Source organism: Chenopodium album, chromosome 25 (assembly GCF_948465745.1).
Source record: "Chenopodium album chromosome 25, dcCheAlbu1.1, whole genome shotgun sequence".
In the NCBI taxonomy this organism is placed as follows: domain Eukaryota; kingdom Viridiplantae; phylum Streptophyta; class Magnoliopsida; order Caryophyllales; family Amaranthaceae; genus Chenopodium; species Chenopodium album.
Genome location: NC_137858.1, coordinates 6698244 through 6722130, shown reverse-complemented (window position 1 = coordinate 6722130; position 23887 = coordinate 6698244). Strand labels below are relative to the sequence as shown.

The 23887-nt window shown below is 35.7% G+C and overlaps 4 protein-coding genes across 4 annotated transcripts; 1 reads left to right on the top strand and 3 right to left on the bottom strand.

Moving 5' to 3' along the window:
- Window positions 1–345: 345 nt before the first annotated feature.
- LOC145613207 (protein transport protein SEC23 C-like) lies at window positions 346–9028 on the bottom strand. The gene is made up of 12 exons (XM_081668269.1): window positions 8139–9028; window positions 7616–7789; window positions 6622–6783; window positions 5806–5948; window positions 4015–4090; window positions 3757–3932; window positions 3563–3644; window positions 2939–3016; window positions 1784–1945; window positions 1444–1707; window positions 1192–1296; window positions 346–704 (listed from the first exon to the last, which is right to left on the bottom strand). Exons 1-12 carry the CDS (start codon window positions 8880–8882, stop codon window positions 561–563), a joined length of 2310 nt encoding a protein of 769 aa, XP_081524395.1. The 5' UTR covers window positions 8883–9028; the 3' UTR covers window positions 346–560.
- Window positions 9029–10508: 1480 nt separating this feature from the next.
- On the top strand, window positions 10509–13581 carry LOC145614375 (GDP-mannose 4,6 dehydratase 2). The gene is made up of 2 exons (XM_081669427.1): window positions 10509–11162; window positions 12801–13581. The coding sequence occupies exons 1-2, from the start codon at window positions 10589–10591 to the stop codon at window positions 13310–13312; spliced, it is 1086 nt and encodes a 361-aa protein (XP_081525553.1). The 5' UTR covers window positions 10509–10588; the 3' UTR covers window positions 13313–13581.
- Window positions 13582–14454: 873 nt separating this feature from the next.
- Window positions 14455–16506, bottom strand: LOC145613509 (non-specific phospholipase C4-like). Its single transcript, XM_081668629.1, has 5 exons — window positions 16249–16506; window positions 15785–16164; window positions 15274–15683; window positions 15015–15185; window positions 14455–14784 (listed from the first exon to the last, which is right to left on the bottom strand). Exons 1-5 carry the CDS (start codon window positions 16504–16506, stop codon window positions 14456–14458), a joined length of 1548 nt encoding a protein of 515 aa, XP_081524755.1. The 3' UTR covers window position 14455.
- Window positions 16507–18436: 1930 nt separating this feature from the next.
- On the bottom strand, window positions 18437–21555 carry LOC145613564 (non-specific phospholipase C3-like). The gene is made up of 5 exons (XM_081668675.1): window positions 21286–21555; window positions 19787–20166; window positions 19176–19585; window positions 18883–19053; window positions 18437–18795 (listed from the first exon to the last, which is right to left on the bottom strand). Exons 1-5 carry the CDS (start codon window positions 21553–21555, stop codon window positions 18437–18439), a joined length of 1590 nt encoding a protein of 529 aa, XP_081524801.1.
- Window positions 21556–23887: the final 2332 nt, after the last annotated feature.

The window sequence follows — 23887 nt, the reverse complement described above, 5'->3', positions numbered from 1 at the left end:
CGACCTATATTCGAAAAGGTGAACGACCCGTTATAACTTTAACTGAAATTGATCCGATCTGAACCCGAATCTGATCTAAAGCTAGATTGACCTGACATAACCTGATCCTGATTTAACCCGATACCTAATTTGACCCGACCCAAACCCGACTTGAATACCCGAATTGACAGCACTACTTTTACTACCGCTTACATCAATGCATACCGTCGCCCAACAGGATACACAAGTTAAGTTTGGAAACATCGAAACAAAACCAACACTGATCACTGATCAATGGTTTTAGATAAGACATTCAATAACAATTCCACTGACAACATTGCAAAGCTAACCATGGAATAGAAATACTGCAGCAAATTCTCAATTTCCATTAGAACATTTCACCGAGAAGTTGCTCATAATGGTAATATCCGATCAGCTTAAAGTGGAAGATAATTAATACCAATAAAAAAATATGCAGAGCATAAAATAATATTAGACTCGCACTGCCTAAACATCAAAGTAGACATTACTGTACAGCAAGCTCAAATAAAATTTTACAAAATTGTGTGACCTATTCTATTCTATTGGACTGCTAGCCTTTGGAGATGATCCAAGAACACCTCAAAACTGACGTCATCTGTGAAAATGAGATCTCCACCAGGAGCCATAGAGGCACCAGAGTTGTATGTAGCTGAAGGATTTAACTTTGCCAGAAGAAAGCGAGCCTGGACAAGCATTAAGAAAGAAAAGTCAATTTTACTTAAACAAGGTGCAAAATGAGCACTCCAAGATAACGAGCACGAATGCATAAATTGATTATCAGCCCATCAAAGTACTGGTAGTTGCTGTAGTTCAGAAGATAACCTTTGTTTTGTGTTTGTTTCACAGATAGGATACTTAGGTAAATAAAAAAATAGTTGGCCTTTACTCATACAGAAAATTTGTAGACCTTCGAAAACAAAAAGAGGGACAAAAAAAATAAAGGAGTAATGTACAGAAGTTTAGAATTTAGAGGTCAATGCACTGCTGACTTTAAAAGCATATTTATCATTTATAGAGGGAGACTAGAAATATAAGAAACTGCTCTTCAGCACACATTATGACCACAATTAACATAGATATCCTATATAAAGCAAATACTCTTACACATTCAAATCTAACAGTATTACAGTTCATCCCATTTATTCTAAGTGATTTCAGTATGAGAAATACCTGAGAGCCGTACTGATCACAGATAACTAAGCGTGGAACTGGAAACCTCTCTTTGATCAAAGCATTGGCATCATCTTTAGGAACTTGCAACAACTGGGCAAATTCCTGAGAAAAAAGAAAGGAAGAAGCCAAGTCAAAGAAAGAATAATCAAACAGCTGGAAAATAGTAGATAACACAAACTTATTGTGAAACCTAGTTATTTCATATACTACAATCATAGACTCAAGTAACTCAACAAGGAAAACATTGACCTTGTAATCAGGCTGATCTTGGTATCCAGCCTTACGCCACTGAGCAATACTTTGACCATGAAATATGACAATAGTGAAATATGAGTCTAGTAGCAATATCCTTTCTGGAGCTACAGAAGCAACGTCGAGAAGAGCAGGTTCAGGAGGTGATTGTAAGGGATAGGAAATCAGTGAAGGCTGAATCATCACTACCGAGTTGGCTACATTTTCCCGATTTAAAATCATTCTAAAGTATGCAGTCTCATCAGGGCTGTTGTTGAACACCTATTATACAATAATATAGTAAGCTGCTTTCATGATTTTGCAATCATCTAAGATCCCACAATAGAAAATTGTATACCTGAACAAACTGAGATCTCCTTAGATGAAAAATAAATTGAGGAAATATTGAAAACCGTGGTGATAGGCTAAAAGAGTTGGGATTTTCCTTTTGGTAATCTCCATATTTTGAGCATAGACGTATCAGTGATCTATCAAGCCATCGTATTGGGTCAAACTCTGCCTGCATGTGAAAACTTTTTTTGGTTAGAGGATGAAACAAAAAAAATGTAAAAAATAATTTAAAATAAATAAAGCCAACTAGAAAATTAAATTGGAAAACCCTCACATAAATACTCAATATTCAATCATAAATACTTCTAAATGCTTGTACAGGGCTTATGTCCCATGCCCAAGTTGAACAATTTAGCTTGTAGTTCAGGATTATGGGCCTATGCATTCCCTACCAATATTATACTAAAAAAGAAGGGAGATGATGGCCACTGGCACAATATGATACATCTGTAGCCCATGACCAAAACTGTAAAGAATCTATTGAAAGTCAAAGGTAGCAGCAAAAGAACACCATGATAACTGAAAATAGCAGCACAAATGTTTATTAAACAAAAGCGAAACAGGGAGAAGCAATATTAATGCTGAATGCTGATTACAGTGATTAAAAGAAAAGAGGTTAGCACATAAGAATCTGATAAGCGCATCAACCAACATTTTTTTTCATTGTTAAGGACAGTAGGTACTACCAACAAACAATAAACTCTACGACCAATATATTACTCCATTTTTTGTGTCAAAAAAAAAATTATATATATATATATATATATATATATATATATATATATATATATATATATATATATATATATATATATATATATATATATTACTCCCTTTCATAATATTGTTCCTATTTTCCATTATGGGTTCCACAACATTTTATTCTTATTGTAAATCTTCTCCATTTAAGGCATGTTTAATGTTTAATTCCCATCTTATCCCCAAATGCCCACAATATGGATCCTACTTACCCCTTTAACACCACTCACATATTTATATTATTTGTTTTCCCTTTTCCTTGATTTACATCAATATGAAACGGAGGGAGTACCTTTTACTATAGACAACCAACTATTAAAATAAGAAAACTGACATAAATTGATAGATTATAAATTTATAACATTTAACAAAACCTAAATCAGTATTCCCCATTAAAAGTTACCTCATTCTCCATCTTGAATGAAACTAAGCGTGCCAAAGTAACAGCAGCCGCTTCTTGATCAAATCCCGCAATCAACTCCTAAGCAATATTGATAGAAAAAGGTGTAAATAGCATGAAACAGCTGTAGTAAGAGGCTAAATAACCTAAAAAGCAACTCCAGCATGGGAGAAGAAGTTCAAGATATTCCAACAAGCAATAATGGGAGATGACTAGTAAGAATCTGGTTTGTTCAGAAATAGTTCTTTTTCCTGCATCTAGCTTCTACATTTGATTTCCAAGCTCCTTTTGTGGTGGTGGGGTGAGTGTGAGTGTGTGTGTGTGTGGGTGTGTGGGGGGGGGGGGGGGGGGGGTTGATATTTGGAGGGGAATTTTATAAGTCAATCAAGACCCGATTTCATGAACTTAATTTTTTTTTTTTTTTTAAATTTCACCTTAAAATTTAAAAGTACTATCAAACGTGTTTGGTCTTTCAATGAGCTTTCAATATGAAACGTTTCTGATATGAATATGCAGGCCATGCCATGGGTAAATGCCAAGTGCAGTAACATGTACAATCAACTAACTGATCACATATTTTATAATAAAGAAAAGCAATACAGAATACAAAGCGAATAGCAGGAATACCTGTGTGCTTCCTGGACCAGAAACCCATCGCCTAGAAAGAGTAGAGATACGAAGTCTCATACGACCACTATTATGTTGATAGCTGAGAAAAATTATGTAACAAGTAAGAATATGTTTACCATCTAGCAAGCACTGAAGCACAATATGTCATTAAGAAAGGGAACAACCAAGAAGGTGAAAGGTTATGCTCATACTAAGTCAAAAACTGAAGGTAAAACAGGTTGCTAGTGGCTTCACCAATAGCATCAGGGCTCTCCTTCTTTGCAATGTCAAAATAGATGCATAGAGTTGTAGCTTTGTCAAGTCCACACAACTTCCATGCACTTGTGTTGCCCTGACCAATAACGGTTTCCGAGCAAAGGAGACCTTTCTGCACCAAGGCATCAAACATGAACATCAAAGATACGGCAAGCACAAGTATGAAAATAAACAAACTTAAAATACAAATTAACCTTTTCAAGTGATGCACAGGGACCAAGAATTCCCTGAATCTTCATATCTTGTGAGCAGCTAACCTCAAATATACCACTGCACACAGAAATTTGATTAGGCCAACTGCCATTATCACCTATGCTAAAAGGCTGAATAAGAAAGCTCAGTAACAAATGTCTGGATGTTAAAAAATCCAATAACCGACATGGTTGCAGAAGAATCAATGGAAAAGAACAATGCATCGTAATAGCAGCGTTAAGCATTCAAATTCTTTGTAAGCTATGTATATAATAGAAAGTACTATACAGCATAAAACACTTTCCTTTCTAAACTTCACAGATAAGATCACAGAGGGCACTTTAGTGTTAAACACGGCCAGACGGCCTGGTCTGGCAGTTCTAGACAGAGGTAAACAGCCTTCTATAGCTCATAAATAACAAATATTCTAAGCTAATTAGCATTGGAGGGGAAAGAAGAAAGAGCAATACAAAGTATCACTTTTCTTTTATAATGAACCATATAATCAAAAATCACAGAAACTCTGTATCTACTCAAACTCTGCCAAATTCCAGTAAAATATCTTGAAAATAAATTACAATAATAATCAAGGAGTCTACTCCTTCCCAGAATACTCTCTGACTTCCGTCTTAGTCTCGACTACTCTCTCTTATATAAATTATACATCTCCGATTTCGAGCTTCCATAATAACTTGCAAATACAATCCCATCGTGAACAATCTTGTACAAATGAGTACCAAAGTCAATATTAGTAAGGATTACAAAAATTCAAGATACTAACTATTCATTCTACCCTCATTTATTCTTTTTTAATAAGAAAATGGCCACCACAATTGCCATCTCAAACCAGCAGACCAACACATATCTCCTAAATAATACACAAACAAATTATTGAAAATATGTAACTTGAGAGTTAAAGCAAAACCAAGAAATATCATATTCAGCCAAAGATTCCCAATCCTTTGAATTTGGAGGGTCAGTTGAAATGCTCTTTTTCTATAGACTTTGAAGAAATTGCATAGATGGAAAAAATTAGAGGCAAGGGCAATCACCATAAATTGAATATTTAACTTATATATATAACCTATTATTCTACTTCAATAGAGTCGAACCACTAGCTAGGCTGAAACGAAAAAGAATCTAAAGCACAAAACAACTCCGTGTTCCAAAACAAGGTTCTAAAGTATTACAAATGTCCTGGATCAAGGCTCTCAAGTCTCAACATAATACAAATCAGTGCCAAAACAGGTTCTAATGAATTAAAAATGTCAAAATGAAAGCCAACTAACCCAAAAAATAAGACCGCTTACTCTTTGAAAAAAAAAAAGGAAATTTTTTACTTACACATCATGGACACCCAGATCTGGCTTTAAAAAAAAAAAAAAAAAAAAAAAAATCATGTCCATGTGCTGATTTCAAGCCAAAGCTTAAGTACTAGCCAACACATAAGTAAAAAGAGAATCAGCACCAACTATTCCAGCACTCCATACGACCATCAACTGACATCGAAACCAAGACTATACAATGCAATGGTATTTCATGTTCCAAAGGAAATGGAAACTACCACAATGGACTGATACTTAAAGACAACGTGAAATTAACTTTTACTGAAATGTAATAATACTACTATCATCAAATCTGGAAATTACAGGTGACACACTATCAAAATAAGAAACACCCAGAATAACTCCAACCAAATTCTGGAAATATAAAAGTTCAAAAGTAAACAGATCAACAAAATCTAAACTGCCAATAGTTAAGATAGGTCAAGCATGATTTAAGCAGAGCCTTACTTTGACGCTGGTCCAAGATCATGTTCCCCAGCCTGGAAAACACGCTTCAGAGAGTCCTTAAAAACTGAATGGCCAAAACTTTCAGCAAGGACCACAAGACCGCCAGTACTTTCAACAGCAACTTTCATTTCAGCAAGCCCAACCTGATGTGTGAAAGATGATTACTGACATCAGGCCACTATGTCTAGGAAAATGTATATACAAGGCAGCAGAAGAGGCAAGGTAATAATACTTGCTCTCAAAAATGAATGTCTGTCAGCAAGTAGAAACAATATAGTATTAAGATTTTAAATTTCAATATGATTTAATATGAAATAGTATGAAGAGGCCAACAATCCTCAAAGTCAGAGGGTGACAAACTGGCAAGGGTGCCACCGTGCCAGTTGGATGTATACTCATATTAATAACCATTAATAAACGGTTACGATATTTCCCCAATTCATCCACTAAGTGCTGTTGGGGATACAGAAAGAATAGTAGAGGAACAGACCCAAACATTTCAGCTCACCTGATCAAGCACATAGACATTGGAACAGATTTACCAATTACCCCCTCACCAGTCACCACCACAAGAAAATATGTGTATTATACTATTATTCCTTCAAAAAGATATAGGCCTATATGAAAAGTACAATCCTACAGCAATGTGCCTTCTGAAATTGTAATTCCCTTTTTGAATATATTGACTCCTTAAAAGGCACATTATAAGGAGAAGAGTGATGAGATGTAATACTGGCAATATAGCATTGATGCAAGCAATCAACTCAAAACCCCCAAGAAAATTCTTATTCACAAAGCCAAAACGCCAATTGATACCTGATCTAGAGCACACGCAAAGAGGTCAAGAATGTGCCCTTGGTGTACAAGCTGCTTAGAAAGTCCTTCATAGAATTTAACAGCTTTATGGTAATATGGAGCAGAATCCTTATCCAGATCCTTGTGAGAACGAATTGGCTCAGATAAATTCTTCGAAACAATCTGCAAATACGGGGAAAAAAAAACAAAAAAAAGCATTAACCACAGTTTAGAAATGTAAGACCTGGACTTATCAACAAGAAATCAGGAAACCTACAACAGAAAAGGATATCAAGTAGACAGGTTAAAGTCTCGAAAAATATTAAGGTATGAGCCGTATGATTCATATGAGGAAGTTCAAGTAAGGTCCTATTTACTTCACCTTACAAAAATAATATTCAATAAAAATAATTTCAGTTCAATAAAAATCAATAACTTTAAAAAAGAAATGTAAGAAAGAATCAATAAAAACTAATTTCAATTCGGCAAAAAATAATTTTAGTTCAATAAAACAATTTGAGTTCAGCAAAAATAAGGTAAGTGAACAGGATGGGGGTCTAATAGAATCAAATAAATAAAATTCATCAACCTTACTTCAAACATGCAAAAGACATGTTCTAAACAATATCTGTTTTGTTGGGCTTCATTTATTCAGGACTACGAAGGTGGCATATCAGGTTTTTCAACACACATTTGGGGAACTGTGTCCAAACACATTGTCTCAGACAGATAGGTGAGGCCTCCACCAAAAAACTGGGGCTCTGGCAATAGGGTCTATAAGTATGGAGTTCAGGTAGTAAGTTCTAAAACCATCCTCGCATCTTTCTTTTATATAGAACTTCCCCTTACATTATAGTATAACCAGAGAGCACACAAGTGACATAATTACCCCAAGCCAGAAGTAACTTACTGCTTACAAAATGTTACAGTAACTATATAAAGTTTTCTTTACAGATCAATAATACTAGTATAAAACTTAAGGTTGGAATAGAGCATTTCAAAGAAGAAAACTTACAGCGCCAGGCCCTTCTGTCGATGGACCACCAACAAAAGCCATAATCCTAGCTCCTGATCCAGGAACGCAAGCACCCAATACATGGGCAGCAATACTGAGCGCTGTGCCAGTACATCTACTTGCCCTCTGATCTGAAGGCACTCCCCAAGGATCCTTTTGAAGCTCCTCTAACAGCTACACACATCCGATCACAAACACATAAAGTCAATAGCAACAAGAGAGAAACAACAATCAGATTCAATCAATTCCGCAACAGCAGAAACAACACATCAGCTACGAAGCAAGAAACAAGCCTCCCACGTATAATATTGGACCATTCAAATATATGCAAGCATGAATATACATCTTATATTAGTAAATTTACACTCCAAACTCTATGAATCAAAAGTCATAATCATTCATTCATTCAATTCTGCATCAATTATGACAATAATAGTGATATATCAACATCATTAAATCATTCACTCAAACCACACACATTAATCAAATATAAGATATCAACAAGCATGATCAAGAGCTATACCGAATTCAATGTAAATTCGCACTCGGAAGCAGGCAACAAGAACCTCGCAATGCTTTCAGGAGTCAAACCATCTCTAACACCAGCAACAACCCCAGCAGCCGGTTTCGGTTTCCGATCAAAAAAGTTCAACTGCTCCATCACCTTATCTTTACTCACCTCCTTAGACCCTTTAAACACATAACACTTAGGAATCCCACTACCCCCTCCAGAAAACCCTAATTCATGAACCTGAACAAAACTCCCAAATGTAATAAACCCAATTAAAGCATCATCCGGCATCAAATCCAACGCCTGAGACAAAGCCAATTTCAAATACCCAATTTCCTCCTCAATCAAACAATTATCAACAACAAATAAATAAACTAAAGGGGTATGATTCTGGGCGTGCAATTCAGGGGGTGGTTCATATTCAATTGTTGTGTATTCTGGGTATAATTCACCAGGAAGATTAGCATCAGAAATCGAAGCGTAATGTTGGGGAAAGTGATTTCGATTGAAACAAAAAGGGCAGATCCAGATTTTGGTAGCATAATCGATAACAGCAAAAGGGTTGAGAATTGATCGACAAGAACGACATCGAAGAGGAGAATAAGGGAGAATTGGAAGATTAGGAAAGGGTTTTAATGGAGTGTAAAGAAGAGAAACTGGGATTACAGAATTGCTTGATTCTTGTTTTGTGCCTGGGATTACATTCCATGGCATTCGAACTCCATCTTTTGTTTCTAGGTCTAGGAATTCCGCCATTGTTGGAGCTTCAAGGTGATGATGAAGATGGTGATCTTGAAGATGGGTTGATTTGAAATTGATGATCACTGTAAACTGTGATCAGTATGAAGGAAAAACTGGAAATTGATGAGTGTTATTGAGAAGGGTGGATTTCTTTCTGTTAATGTTTCTTACAAGAATGCAAGTGATCAAATGTTGCTTACCTCACTTTCGGTTTTTCTTTCTTTTTTTTTTTTTTTCAACAAAACATTTAATTAAGGCAAGGACAAAAATAGAAATGCCCAATATTGAATAGAACTCACGTTTTGACTAAATTGTAACACTTTCATATCCATTTGGTATAGAGTGTGAATGTGTGATCAGTTATTTAATTGGTGCAAGTGTGTAATATCTTGCTTGTTTGTGAAAAACAATATACCAGGCTGCCAGCCCCATGAAATACACATATTACGGTTGTACGGTTCTATTCTTTTAGACTTCCATGTAGACATTTCGGTATAGTTTCCTTCCTTTCTTATTCTCTTCTCTTCTCTTGGGGAATTAGCGAATGAGGCGGTTACATTACTGAAGCGGATCCTAAAGTTCTCGAAGACTCAAGACATTATGGCATGTGTTGCTACTTATATCTTTACTAGAATATGATTTATTATAGCTGGAGGAGTGGGGGCCTAGATTATATCTCGGCTTCCCACTATTTTTTTTTGTAGGTTGTATGACTTTGTCTATTATTTTTATTATATTATTATTATTATTTATTATTATTAAATTTAATATGTCGGGTTTTATTTTAGTTAAGTTAATTTTAGTTCAGTTCAGCGACATTTAAGTCAGTTCAGTTATGCAAATTTCATTTCAGTTCAGTTCAACTAGTGAATTTCAGTCCAAAAGAATGAGGCTTAAATTGCTCTATGGTGCTTCATATTGTTTATATCAAATTATCAATCTTTACGTGGTAATAACATAAGCACTGACTTATATACACTTTAAGGGCCTATTCTGCTTTATTGAACTGTTTATAATAGAAGAAAATTAGGAACTGAACTGAAATTAAAAGAGAACAGGTTCTTTGACTCTAAATATAAATATTTTTCTCTCTTACAGTATGTTTTTTTTTTATGTTCTTACACCAATTCATTTTATGACTCTCTCTTTTTATTATTTGCGAAATCATGGTAAGTTGATCAATAAATAAACAGAGATAACTATATAAGTAAAAAATTAACTCGACTTGACAACACCCGATCCATATTCAAAACTCAATTCCCGGTCAATCATAAAAAAGAAAAATCTCAATTTAATAATAAGAAACTGATCCTTTAACACAAACACTAGCCGAACTCTTCTATACACGTGTAACCCATAATTGAATCACAATTCACAAACCATGATAAACATAAATTATAATTTTTCTTTGTAGTAAAATAGCTCAACAATAGATTCACCCGATTCAATCCGAACCGACTTAAAAAAAAGACATACCGTGTCTCGATCCCCCAACGACGACGGTGGATCTACCTAGCCTTAGTGGGACACCATCTTGTAACACATCTTCCCCTCTATTTCCCTCCCAAACTCATTTCTCCACTAACCCCCCTCACCTTCTTCTTCCCTCTTAAATCCCCCCATCATTTCCCCTCAAAACTCATCATTCACTCCCTCTCTTCTCTCTCTCTCTATCTCCTCCCTAACCCCGCCATTTCCATCACCTTCAACAAGCTCCAACAATGGCGGAACCCACTGAAACCCCCCAAAACTCCGAACCCAAAATCAAAGTCGCCCTAATCACCGGAATCACGGGCCAAGACGGATCTTACCTCACCGAATTCCTCCTCTCAAAAGGGTACGAAGTCCACGGATTAATCCGACGATCTTCAAACTTCAACACCCAAAGAATCAATCACATCTACATCGACCCACACAATGCCAACAAAGCTAGGATGAAATTGCACTACGCCGATCTCACCGACGCCTCTTCTCTTCGTCGTTGGATCGATACAATCGCACCTGATGAAGTTTACAATCTTGCTGCTCAATCTCATGTTGCTGTTTCTTTTGAGATCCCTGATTATACTGCTGATGTTGTTGCTACTGGTACGCTTCGATTGCTTGAAGCTGTTAGATCTCATATTGCTGAAACGGGTCGGACCCATATTAAGTATTATCAAGCCGGGTCGTCGGAGATGTTCGGATCTACGCCGCCGCCTCAGGCGGAGGATACCCCGTTTCATCCCAGGTCTCCTTATGCTGTTGCTAAGTGTGCTGCTCATTGGTACACTGTCAATTACCGTGAAGCTTATGGTAATTTTTTTTAACTTTTCTTGATGAAATTTGGAATTTTGTTTGTGGGTTTTTATGGGTTTTTTGAATTGATGAGCTTTTTGTTTGTTTGATTGATTAATTGAGAAATTGATGCCATTTTGTTTGATTGATTAAGAAATTGATGATGAATGTGTTAGAGACATAGAAATGTTATTTTTTTTAGTCTGTGGAGAGGTATAGAAGGCAATGTTGTAGACGAGATTTGATCCAAGGTCCTCGGTAGTAATGGTCAATGGAAATGATGGGAAGAATTGGGGATCATTTGGGTTCTAGGTGCTTTTTGGGTTGAGGCTTTAGTTTTTGTGCTGTTTAGAGAGCTATAAAAGACAATGTAGGTGACAGGATTTGATTCGTTGTCTTGTGTAGTGTTGATCAATGGAAATGGTGGGAGGAATTGGGGTCAATTTGATTCTAGCTAGTAGCTACTATTTGGGTTGAGGGATTAGCTTCCATTAAAGACAATGTTGTAAACAAGATTTGATCCGAGGTCTTGGGTAGTAGTAATGGTAAATGGATTTAGTGGAAGGAATTGAGGATCAATGTGGTTTCTAGGTGTTTTATGTGTGTTGAGCTGTTTGTGTTTTGATTAATTCAATATGAGTGGGTAGTGTACTCAAATTCTTTTGATTTTGATGACTGATCTCTCCAACTACATTGTTTCTGTGATGTAAAGGGTTATCTTGTAACTTTTTGCTACTGATTTCCAGTTTCATGATTAGAACTTTATAAACACGCTTCATGATCTATTATATAAAAATGTGGAAATGAAAATGTTTTTTGTACATTTGAACAAGATCTGTTACTTGTTCCTTTTGTTCAACGGATCCTTTATATTCCTCGAGAATCGATCATTGATCTGAATTTATTTAATAATTCTCCAATTCTTGGATGTCTTCTCTAGTTCTCGGGCTAATAGTCCTGTTCAAATCATAGGATGACCTGGGTGATGGGTTGACTGTTTCTATGTAACGTTCCTTCTACTATTGAAGTGCACGTGGCTACTATTCATTGTGGCAGCTCTTAGTAATGGTGAATGAACCTTTTTACTTGTTGTGTTTCATGGGTATTTTTGCTTGCAATGGCATTTTATTCAATCATGAATCACCACGAAGGGGAGAGAACTCTAAAAATAGTAAGATCATGATTAGAACTTTATAAAATGATTAGGACTTTATAAACATGCTTCATGATTATTATATAATAGTGTGGGAAATGGAAATGTTTTGTGCATATAAGAAAGATCTGGTTCTTGTTCCATTTTGTCAATGGATCCTACAGATTCCTCGTGAATTGATCATTGATCTGAATTCATTTAATTGGTCTCCAATTCCAGGAGCATGAAAGAAAAAAGATCAATTTAATGTATCATCGAGTGTTTAGTGTACAAGTAATAGGTAAGATGCATCATTTTTGCTTTCTCGAGCGTATGGTCCTGGTTTTTCAAATTATAGGCTGTGTACTTGAAAATTATTACTTGTATTCTATTAAGATGACCTGGGTGATGGGCTGACTGTTTCAATTTGATGCTCCTTGCATTATTGAAGTGTTTGTGGCTACTCTTCATTATGGCAGTTCTTAGTAATGGTGAATAACCTTTTTACTTGTTTCGTTTCATAGGTATTTTTGCTTGCAACGGCATTTTATTTAACCATGAATCACCACGAAGGGGAGAGAACTTTGTGACTCGTAAGATCACACGTGCTGTTGGCAGGATCAAGATTGGGCTTCAGAGCAAGCTTTTCCTGGGTAATTTGCAAGCCTCAAGGGACTGGGGATTTGCAGGAGACTATGTTGAAGCAATGTGGATGATGCTTCAACAGGAAAAGCCCGATGACTATGTGGTGGCTACCGAGGAATCTCACAGTGTTGAGGAGTTTTTGGAAGCTGCATTCGGGTACGTAGGATTGAACTGGCGGGATCACGTTGTGATCGACAAGAGGTACTTTAGGCCATCTGAGGTCGACAATCTGAAGGGCGATGCCAGCAAGGCAAAGAAAGTCCTCGGCTGGAAGCCTAAGGTCGGGTTCCAGCAACTAGTGAAAATGATGGTTGATGAGGACGTAGAAACAGCAAAGAGGGAAAAGGTGCTTGTTGATGCCGGTTACATGGATGCTCAGCAACAACCATGATTGAGTTTATGGTACCATCTGATTCTCAAAGTTTTAGATTAATCTATTGTGATTTAGTATACAGAACAGATCAAATCATAGTTTACTTTAAAGGTTGGCAATTAAGTTATTAATTTGTTGATTTTGTTACAAAAAATGTCCAATTTTTTTTGTTCTTCTTTAGTGGGGCATCTTAAATATCCCATGTTTCAACCCATTGTCGGTGGGATACTTCCTTGTCATAGTTCACATCTCTTGTTGGCAATTTCACATTAATTTTTTGTCCCTTTTTTAGTTATTCAACACATTTTTATTCATTTCATTGTCTTTTACTTTTCTGGAGATTGGAGTTAGAGGGTTGTAACTTGTAACCACAGCTGTTTCATACTTGATTCAGGAATCTCTGTTGAAGTAACTATAATCATTTTCTTTTGACTGTCCAATAAAATATTCTTTGATTTGTCTAATGAATGCATTATTATAGTAATGAAAAAGCAGTTTCTGTTTCTGTCTTTTTCAATACAACTCTCTTCCCTCTTTTGAACTGTATTGATCTCTTGCTTTCGCTGTCTGTGCACACACATGCTGCGTAAATGAATGCGTCTGTTATGGATCTCATCATGCTCTTTACCAGGGCCTATAAAGTTGACTCGATTTGATCCGATGTGTTGATGTGTTAGTATGGGCCACACTTTGTGCTGAAATCTTAACCAAGGCTGGTTAATTGGGCCAATTTTGAAGGTGCTTTCGGATTGGCCTATACCCCGCTATCGCCCAAAAATTGTGCCAATTAGCTAGGCCCGATCCTTATTGAATCAGACTAGGCCGTGGCTGATCACTCTAATTGGTTGTGCTTATAACATTTTTCATTTGATGATTGAATGTTCTGTATCATTGAGTTCTTGTGAAATGCTTCTAGTATGAAGATTATTTTGCTGTAAAATGCCCAAATACTTTATACAGTTACAAATAGCGAGAAGTTCATCATAGTGAACTACAGAGTATTAATCCATGGAAAAGTAATCTCCATAGAAATATAATTTTACATAACAAAGAATATTTAATTCACTGAATCTTGTTTCAAAAATAAATCACTGAATCTCCAGTATTGTCCTTCAAATTCATCTGGTATGTAGTTGAAAAGAATTCTGAAGCCAGAAAAGATTAGTTGTTACAAGCTAAGCAAGATAAAAACTTGCTTTTCAGTGATCTGCGTGTGTTCTTAGATGAACTCACATCAATGATCGTGGATTCATCTGCTCCTCGCTTCCTGGCTTCATCACACTCGTGTAAGAAAATCTCCCATGCTTCTTGCACATATTCAGCTGCTTCTTTAACTGTCATATTCTTTACTAAAGCATCTGGGTAAGTGTCTTTCTTGTGATCGCCTTTTAAGCAAGCTGCCATTTGCACCAACTCTGCTTGGAAATCAGACAATTGCTTGTCTTCCAACGCTGAAGTTGCTCTCAATTTAACTGGCTCCGGCAAATTCTCTGCATTTATCCAAAATAGTCTTAGAAATTCAATAATTTTGCATGCATATCAGTTGATATTATATCATGTTAGCTACCTAGCTTTTTAATAGTTAGGCTTGATTCTCTTCACCTGATAATTATAACTTGTTTAATTGTGGGTGTTCAATAGTTAAACATGTATGAACTTTTATGGATGTTTTTTAAGAATTAGAAAATTTCTATGAAGTGAACAGAGAGCTTAAATTTACCTGGACAATCAGTTCTTGGAGTTTTTCTGCTGACTACACCCTCAAAAGTGCCAGCCCATGCATCGCGTTTAGTTAAAAACTCTTTCAGGTTGAAAATCTTCTTGACAGTTGCTGGAATTGAAGAATGTTCATATTCTGATGTCGGATATGGCCCTGAAGGTCCGTGTAACACTGCATTTCCCAACTTATATTAGTCAAGAACATCGACGAACTAACAGAGCAAAAAAAAAAAAAAAAAAATCAGAATATTATTAAGTACCTGTTCCAGGTTCAATCCAGGGAGAGATCATGATAGTCGGAACCCTAACACCGAGACGATCAAATCCAAAGCTATATGGTTCAGGACCAACAATGCCATCAGGGCTAGGAACCCCTTCCACGGGGGTGGGAACATGATCGTAGAAGCCACCATGTTCGTCATATGTGATTACAAACAACATTTCATTCCACTGAGGACTTGATCTCAATGCTTCATAAACTTCCTTGATGAACTTCTGACCTACTGAAACATCATGAGATGGATGATCATCATTTCCTGGCACTGCTAGCAAGTCAAAATATCTCTGTTCAATCACCACATAATTTGGTAGCTTCCCTTCCTTGCAATGGTTCTTGAATTCTAGATCAAATTGGTGAAAATGTGGCACATATTTCAGCCTCCTTAGATTCCTGCCAATAACAGAGAAATTAGGTTTATAGGACTAATAAAGGTGGCAAACAATTGGTGTGGATCGAGTGAATTCTGTTCAGGGGATGAATGGCTAATATACCTGTAGAACAAGGTGGAAGGAGGGTACTGAAAATAGATACCGAAAGAGAGACCAGCTTCATCTAGGGACTCGAAGATGGTCTTCTGAGGCAACCCTCCAATGAGCTTCCCTGTATCATTACTTGTTAAACCGTGTGAGGTTGCTGAGTGCACGTACAACCTATTCGGCTGTGTGGATGCAGGGACTGATGCAAACCACCTATCACAAACTGCAAACTGGCTTACTAACTCCTTATAAACAGGCACACGATCCGGCTTGAATCCATTCATCACGGCATCCTCCATCCCACTTTGCAGCCTGTTTGCATTCTGTGCAAATCCTTGCATTGTTGGGGCCTTCTTCTTCTGCGCCGATTCTTGGCTCCATTGCTCACCAAATACCTGCTCAATACACAATTCTTAATTTGTGCAAAAAGTCATAGCGTTTCACTTAAAAATATTGATTAGTCCAAGTCTAGTCTTTACCTGTTCGTAAATGTCTTGGATGGAGTGACCAGGGTCAGGGTCGACGTACACAGACCCATCCCCAAACTCGAACCTTTTAGAGTTAGGATCCGATGTATCCAAGGGGTTCGACTCCTGACCCGTGACACCGTTTATTTCAGGGTTGATCCCCTTCATCCATCCTAGCATATGGTCAAATGACCTATTCTCTTGCACCAACACCACCACCGTCTTAATCGGATACATGCTACTCTCGCCGCTACTTTGATCACTACCCATACCTTAAAAGTAACTCCAACAAATTTGAATCACTCCTTTTTTGCTCCTTTTCTATGAGTAATGTTGTTAATGTGTCAAGGGAAAGAAAAGAAAAAAATGGGAAGAGTTTATAAAGTGGGGTGATTGCCTAGCTTAGCTTAGCTTGTTAATGAAGGTACCGTGCTTAAATTTGATTTCTTATGGGACTTGACGTAATAAATTGAGTGTTTTTGTAAATTTGTACAATTATATTTTTCTGAAAATTGTTAGCTTGCGTACCAAAATATACATAACATGATAACAATATGGAGTATATAGTATGGTACATTAATAAATAACAATAATATACATGAATACTTCCAATATTATTGTTTCTTTGGTTGAATTCTGTTGTAGTTTGTAACAAATAAACAATCTTGTTGCACCCGCCTTAGTTGCATTTCGTAGGCAAAGACAACTATAGTATGGGATCCATATGCTGCAAAGTTTTCAGCTGTGTAACGGAAAAGAGAGATGCATATTTTGAGGCTTTAGTTGGTTGATTGTGCATAACGTTTAAGTTGGACAGCCTTTCATACGATCACTCGAGGAGTGACTTGTACCTCTAGGTGATGCACATTATATAGAAATAATTCAATTTACGTTGATTTGCTATTGTCAACTGGTCTTGAACTTAAGGGTGTGTTATATTCACCTGATTTTCATTTATCTGAACTTATTAAAACTTAATTGAACTTTTTAGAGCTTATAACTGAACATATCTGAGCTTATTAAATCTGAACTAAGTAAAAATAAGGTGAATAGAACAAACCCGTACAATATATATCGTGAGATTTTAACTTTTTATGTCTCTCGATGATAAGCATAGACCAGAGAAAGAATCAGAGAATGGTACGCGTAGCTTGATAACTTAATTGGCATAACTAATTAGATAATACTCAAATTTTAAAAAAAAAATTCCATTATTTTTCAATATTAAAAGGCCGTTAACATGGTTCAACCATTGTATAAATAAAAATTACAATAAGGCTCAAAATTCAAAGAAAGGCTCAAGTAACACCTAGAAAATATACTTGTATGTTCCTCTAGCATATTCCTTAGATTTAGCGTGCAATGATTAAATACACTAATTAGGCAAGAAAGTGTTGAAGGATACTCTTCATTTTAGTCATTATCATTTTCTAACACTTGGATCATTTTAAGAGGTAAGTTGGTAACATCAATTGTTATATTAGTGGCTATATTCACAAAACCAATTTAGTAGTAGCATTTTACATAATTTAGTTGCATTTTTTCACGTTTTTTGATTTTCACAAAAGTCTAAATTTATTGTGTACGTTGGAGTGTAGTTAACCACAATACCACATTCTTATTTCTAAAATCACCTAGAGAACAAGTAATTGACAAAAGGAGTAAACCGTACGTGGCAAGGGAAATTAATTTTACTTACAAAAAATTTAAAAAATTTCAACATCAAATTTCTCTTGTTTGCCTCCAAAACCCGTCACATTGGATAAAAGAAAATGAATGGATAGATACACGCAACTTTACTTAACTTTACTCTCATAAGATCTTCGGCATATGTGTTTATATTGTTTGATTAAAAATAAAAACTCATAATTATTACATCATATGATGCACTCATGCACTTGGGTGTAAATTAGACGTTTATATACTTAAAGTATATGTATACGTATAACTTCTAGCAATCTGAACCCATAAGAGAAAATTCATGGGTTTGCCATTATCGTTGCTCATACGTATACGTATAACTTCTAGTATGTCACTCACATTATATTGTTGTACAAAGCACTAATTAAGACTCCAAAAGAACAAATAGTTTGGAGAATAGAGTTGTATATACAGTGGAAAGGAGGAAACAGTCAAATAAAAACACCCAAATTAGTAAAACATACATTATTACATGATCTTTTCCTTTAAAGAAGTTCCTTTAATTGTTGTTGCAAGCCAAGCATGAAAAGACCTTATGAACAAGCGATTTTTCATCCTTCTCCTTACTATGTATGCCTTGTTCTTCATCAGTGCTTCCGATGTCAATGACCGTGTCTTCATCGACTCCATCAAGCTTTGCTTTCTCACATTCTTGTAAAACAACCTTGAAGGCTTCGTTGCAATAGTCAGCAGCATGAGCAACATTCATTTCCTCAACTAGTTTACTTGGATAAGTGTCTTTTTTATGGTCTCCTTTTAAGCATGCTGCAAGTTGTACCATTTCTCCTTGAAAGTCTGATAACTTCTTGTGTTCTCTTGCCTCAAAGTCTCTAAGCCTCACTGGCTCAGGCATTGTAACTGCAAACACGTCGAGCAATTAGTTCATTGTGATTAAATATATTCTATACAACGGTTGCACCACATAACTATGTAAGTATAAAGTACCTGGGCAGTCAGTTCTAGGGGTGGTTCGGTTTAAGACAACTTCGAAAGTCCCAGCCCATGCATCGCGTTTGGTAAGGAAGTCTTTCAAGTTGAAAATCTTCTTAACTGTTGCTGGAATTGAGGAGTGCTCAAATTGGGATGTTGGTTGTGGTCCTTTAGGAGCATGTATCACTGCATTTCCCATTTCCACATAACTTATGTTATTAGCTTACGCATAAGGAAACTCTTTTCACGAGGGGAAAAAACATAAACACGTGTAGCAAAAGGATAAAAAAAATTTAGACTAGTAGTACCTGTTCCGGGTTGGATCCAAGGGGATATGAAAATGGTAGGAACTCTAACACCAAGACGATCAAACTTAAAATTATACGGGGCTGGACCGTCGATATCATCAGGGCTAGGTACACCTTCGACAGGGGTGGGAACATGGTCAAAGAAACCACCATGCTCATCATATGTAATTATGAACAACATTTCATTCCATTGAGGACTTGATCTTAATGCTTCATAAACTTCTTTGATGAATTTTTGACCTATTGAGACGTCATGTGATGGATGATCATCGTTCCCTGGCAATAATTTCAAGTCCAAGTATCTTTGCTCTATTACCACATAGTTTGGTAGCTTTCCTTCCTTACAATGTCTCTTGAATGTGATATCGAATTGGTGAAATTTCGGTATATACTTCAATTTTCTTAGGTTCCTGAACCACAAAAAATGTGTACAACAGTACAAGTACGTTGTTAGTCCATGGTCTCAACCAATAATAAGTTGTCATTCTTGTCACGTTAAATGTTATATTCTGGCCTAGTGTTAGTTATAATTGGTTATGGATGACGTGTTAGTCCTGAACGATCAAATGTATTTTTATTCAATTTATTTTACTCGTAATAGTTATGGTTACCTGTAGTAAAGAGTGGCGGGAGGGAGTTGATAATAAATACCGAAACTATGACCAGCCTCATGCAAAGAATCAAATATGGTCTTTTGAGGCATTCCTGCCTTGAGCTTTTTGCTATCATTGCTTGTTAACCCATGAGATGTGGCTGAGTGGATGTACTGCCTATTTGGTTGTGTGGAGGCAGGGATTGAAGCGAACCACCTATCACAAACCGCGAATTGGCTTACCAGCTCCTTGTAAACCGGTAAAAGTTCGGGTTTGAACCCGTTCATCACGGCTTCATCCATTCCGGGTTTGATTCGATTTGCATTCTGTGCAAATCCTTGCATTTTTGGAGGTTCCTTCTTTTGTGCTGATTCTTGGCTCCATGGCTCCCCAAAAATCTAAACATTGGTTTTCTTAAATGGTCAAAAAATCCGTTCTATATTGTCAATGTGCCTAGAGATTATTAATGGTAAAATATCATACTACTATCTATATATGTACATATTAGACAATTAGACCAGGTATTAGTTACATGTACAAAAAAAATTAAATAAAACCGCGCATTGGATAACCAATTGTTATAAGAAGATTCATACTTTAATTTTCCATAAACACGATTGTTGGTTTTACAATTCATCAATTTAATTTTTCATTAAAGGAGATTAATCTTTCCGAAAATTCTGAATAAAAGTAGACAACCCTAGATTAACCTTAACAATATATCAACTTCTGTTGGTCTGTTTTACTTACTTTGAAGTCACATCACCTACTCTACGAATCTATGATCATGATTGGCTAACAGAGTAGGAAGTTTTATTTGTAGTTCTTATTTTAAGGAACATTTCATAAAGTAGTTAGGCTAACTAACTACCGTACGCCTTAATAAACCTATAGTCTTAACCATCAAAACTACTTTACATTACTACGCCACTACGGAGTAGAAAAAAAAAAAAAAAAAAAAAAGCATTTGTGCAATTGTTAATCCTACAAGGGTGCATATTTCAGAGAAGAAGTTCAACAATCAACAGTGTAAAGACTTTGAATTTGTTTAGACCCAAAATTACATTACGCATCTCTTGTGTCATTGTGTGCACCGTACATGTTAATGTCTATGCACGTTGTATGTAAAAGGTGTATGATGGTGGCATGGTGCCTATATAACTAGTGCATTGTACAAGTACTTAAATTTGGTTAAATCTAACATTGACATGATTATAGCTCCCAGCTTAATTAGAAATATTTCTAATTAAGTAAAGTCGAACGTGACAATTGTAATTACGTATCTTATTTTCCTTTTCTTTCGGCTACTCTTGTTCCGACAAGCAAATTAAAAGTTCATTTCCATAGAAATACAAAATTTTCATCTAAATCAAACATGTACAACTTGAATAGCAAAAATGGCATGACATATCCCCTTAAACTTTCTTTCTTCCCACTTAATCAAAAAGCTACAACAATCAAACTAAAAAACCTACATTAACAATATAGTCACAACTAATAATTCACCCATATCATACCTGCTCATAAATGTCTTGAATGGAGTGACCCGGGTCAGGATCGACATAAACGGAGCCATCACCAAACTTGATACGGGCAGAATTCGGATCCAAAGTGTTCAAAGGAACGGACTCATGACCCGTGACCCCGTCAATACGAGGGTTGAGTAGCTTCATCCAACCAAGCATATGATCAAATGATCTATTCTCTTGAACCAACACCACAATTGTCTTAATTGGATACCCTTTACTCTCATTTTCACCTTCAAACATCGCTAGTTCACCCGCCATTTTCTCTATCGATCTCTTAATTAGCAAAGGCTAAGTTTCAAATTGTGTTTCTATGTATTAGCTTAGCTTAGCTTATCTTATCTTCCTTGTAGAGTTTACATTACCAAATGCCCAAGCAATAATGCTAGCCCTTTATGTGCATATTTTCTTATGTTGCATTGACTTATATTTTAGTCTTGATAAAGTATGACAAGGGCACGGGGTTGGACAGGTTATACAAATTTAAAAATGTTGCTCGACATAAAATTAATTATACACCTTAATGCAACAGTTTGACTTTTAAACATATATATATGTACTAACTACAACATTAACTTTTTACATATCTATTATTGATTTTTTAGTACAAATTTTATTAAAAATGTTAATATGTTTATTTTGAATATATAATTTTTATAATACGTAATACTTCATTTTTACACAAACTTTTAAATAAAACGGATGTTCAGTAAATTACTAAACATCCATTATAAAGTGACAATAAAATGCGCAAAAGTTACACTAAAACGCACAAAAGTTACTCTGACATATATATGAGTTATTTATGCTTCATTGATAAATTTGACAAAAGTGACACTAAATTTGACAAAAGTGACACTAAATTTAACAAAAGTGAACCCGATGTACAGTAATTTACTGAAAACCGGGTGTATACAAAAGTGATTGTTAGAAAAAAATGGTTTATATGTAGTGCAAAAGTAAAATAGAGAACAATTATTTTAAAAACATTTTAATCTTAATCAAAAAATTCTATAAGATTGTTTTCATTATACTATGAATTAATGAAGCATATACCTACAAAATTCAACTTATTTGGAATATTCGGATGGACATCTTATATCAACACTCACGCACGATATACCATATTACCATCACATAGAATAGGCGAGGAATTCATAGACATATACCAAGTAAACTACTAGTGGCGGATTTAAGCCACTTGAGTGGGGTCCCATGACTCCACTTGAGTTTAAAAAAAAGGAAAATTTTTTAATAAAATTAATTATTTTTCAATAAAATTAGTTATTTTTTATATCAAATGACCCCCATTAAAATTAACTAAGTGTATTTTGACCCCGTTAAATACTACCACCGCTTCTTATTAATCGCAACAAAGTACAAGATTGCGGAGGCCGAGGCAAAAGATTGAAGGGGGATTAATTACGGGGAGGGGTAAAGTATTAGGGGAGTTAAAAGGGAGGGAAAGAAAAGTAGTCCATGTGAAGGAGAGAGAAAGTGAGGGAGGGAATCTTTTTTAGTGGGGATTAGGAGTAGTAATGTTGTAAGTTACTCCGTATAAAATAAGTAAGGGTAAAATTGTCAATTTATAAGAAAAAACCTACCATAAAAGGAAAGAAAGTAAGTTGTTGCGAGTAATGTGAACCTTTCAAAAAAGGAATTTGTTACGAATAATAAAAAGCGGAGGTAGTATTTTTTCTGGATCCGCAGTAACGTGTAGGGGCAAAGCTATTAATTAAAAATTTAAAATCACTATATCATGTTCAGATGTTCTAGGAATCCTGCTCTTTACGAACATGCCAGCCAATTGGTATATTTCATGTTGTAACTTGTAAGCTAAGTTAGAATTAGCAAGCTCCACTAAAAATGAAAGTGGTAAAAATAAAAGAAATACTACGCATTCTCTTCATTTCAACATAATAATAATGGTTGCAGTTTAAAATTTTATTTCTCACTAAACTCCATTTTGCCCATCATTTGTGATTTATATGTTTGGAAAATTTTGTAGGGTTTTAGGTACTATAAGCGGAATTTCATAAATCTTATTCATACGCACCTAAACAGGATCTCATGCATATACAAATAAAGGATCACATAATAGTTTAGAATTAACCTTTGATGTGTGAATTCCCAAGCTTTCTTCTACCTTCTTGCAGAGATTAGAGCCCCAATTGTTGCTCCTCTAATATTGGTCCACAAGTGTAGATCGAACCTCCACCAATGCTAGTTGTACGGGAGAGATTAATCTCCTCTTCTATGGAGAACTTCTAACCGGTTGTAGAGAGAGAGGAAGGGAAAAATATTACGTTGTTTCTTTTAAGAGATGAATGTCAGTTCTATTTTTCCCCAAGCCCTTTATTATATATTATAATCATATTATCTAATTAGGGCAAGACTTATTCCTATCTTACTCCTTATGGCCAGTCATTCACTAAGCCCAACTTTTGGACTCAGTATTCATGTTCGACCTAACACTGTAACGTGTGACCTCATAGGATCCATTTAGTTGGCATTGGTTTAATCCAATGATCAATATTGGTCTCTAGCAAGACGTAAAGACGACCCAATTAAACAAACTTATTATCTCCATAAT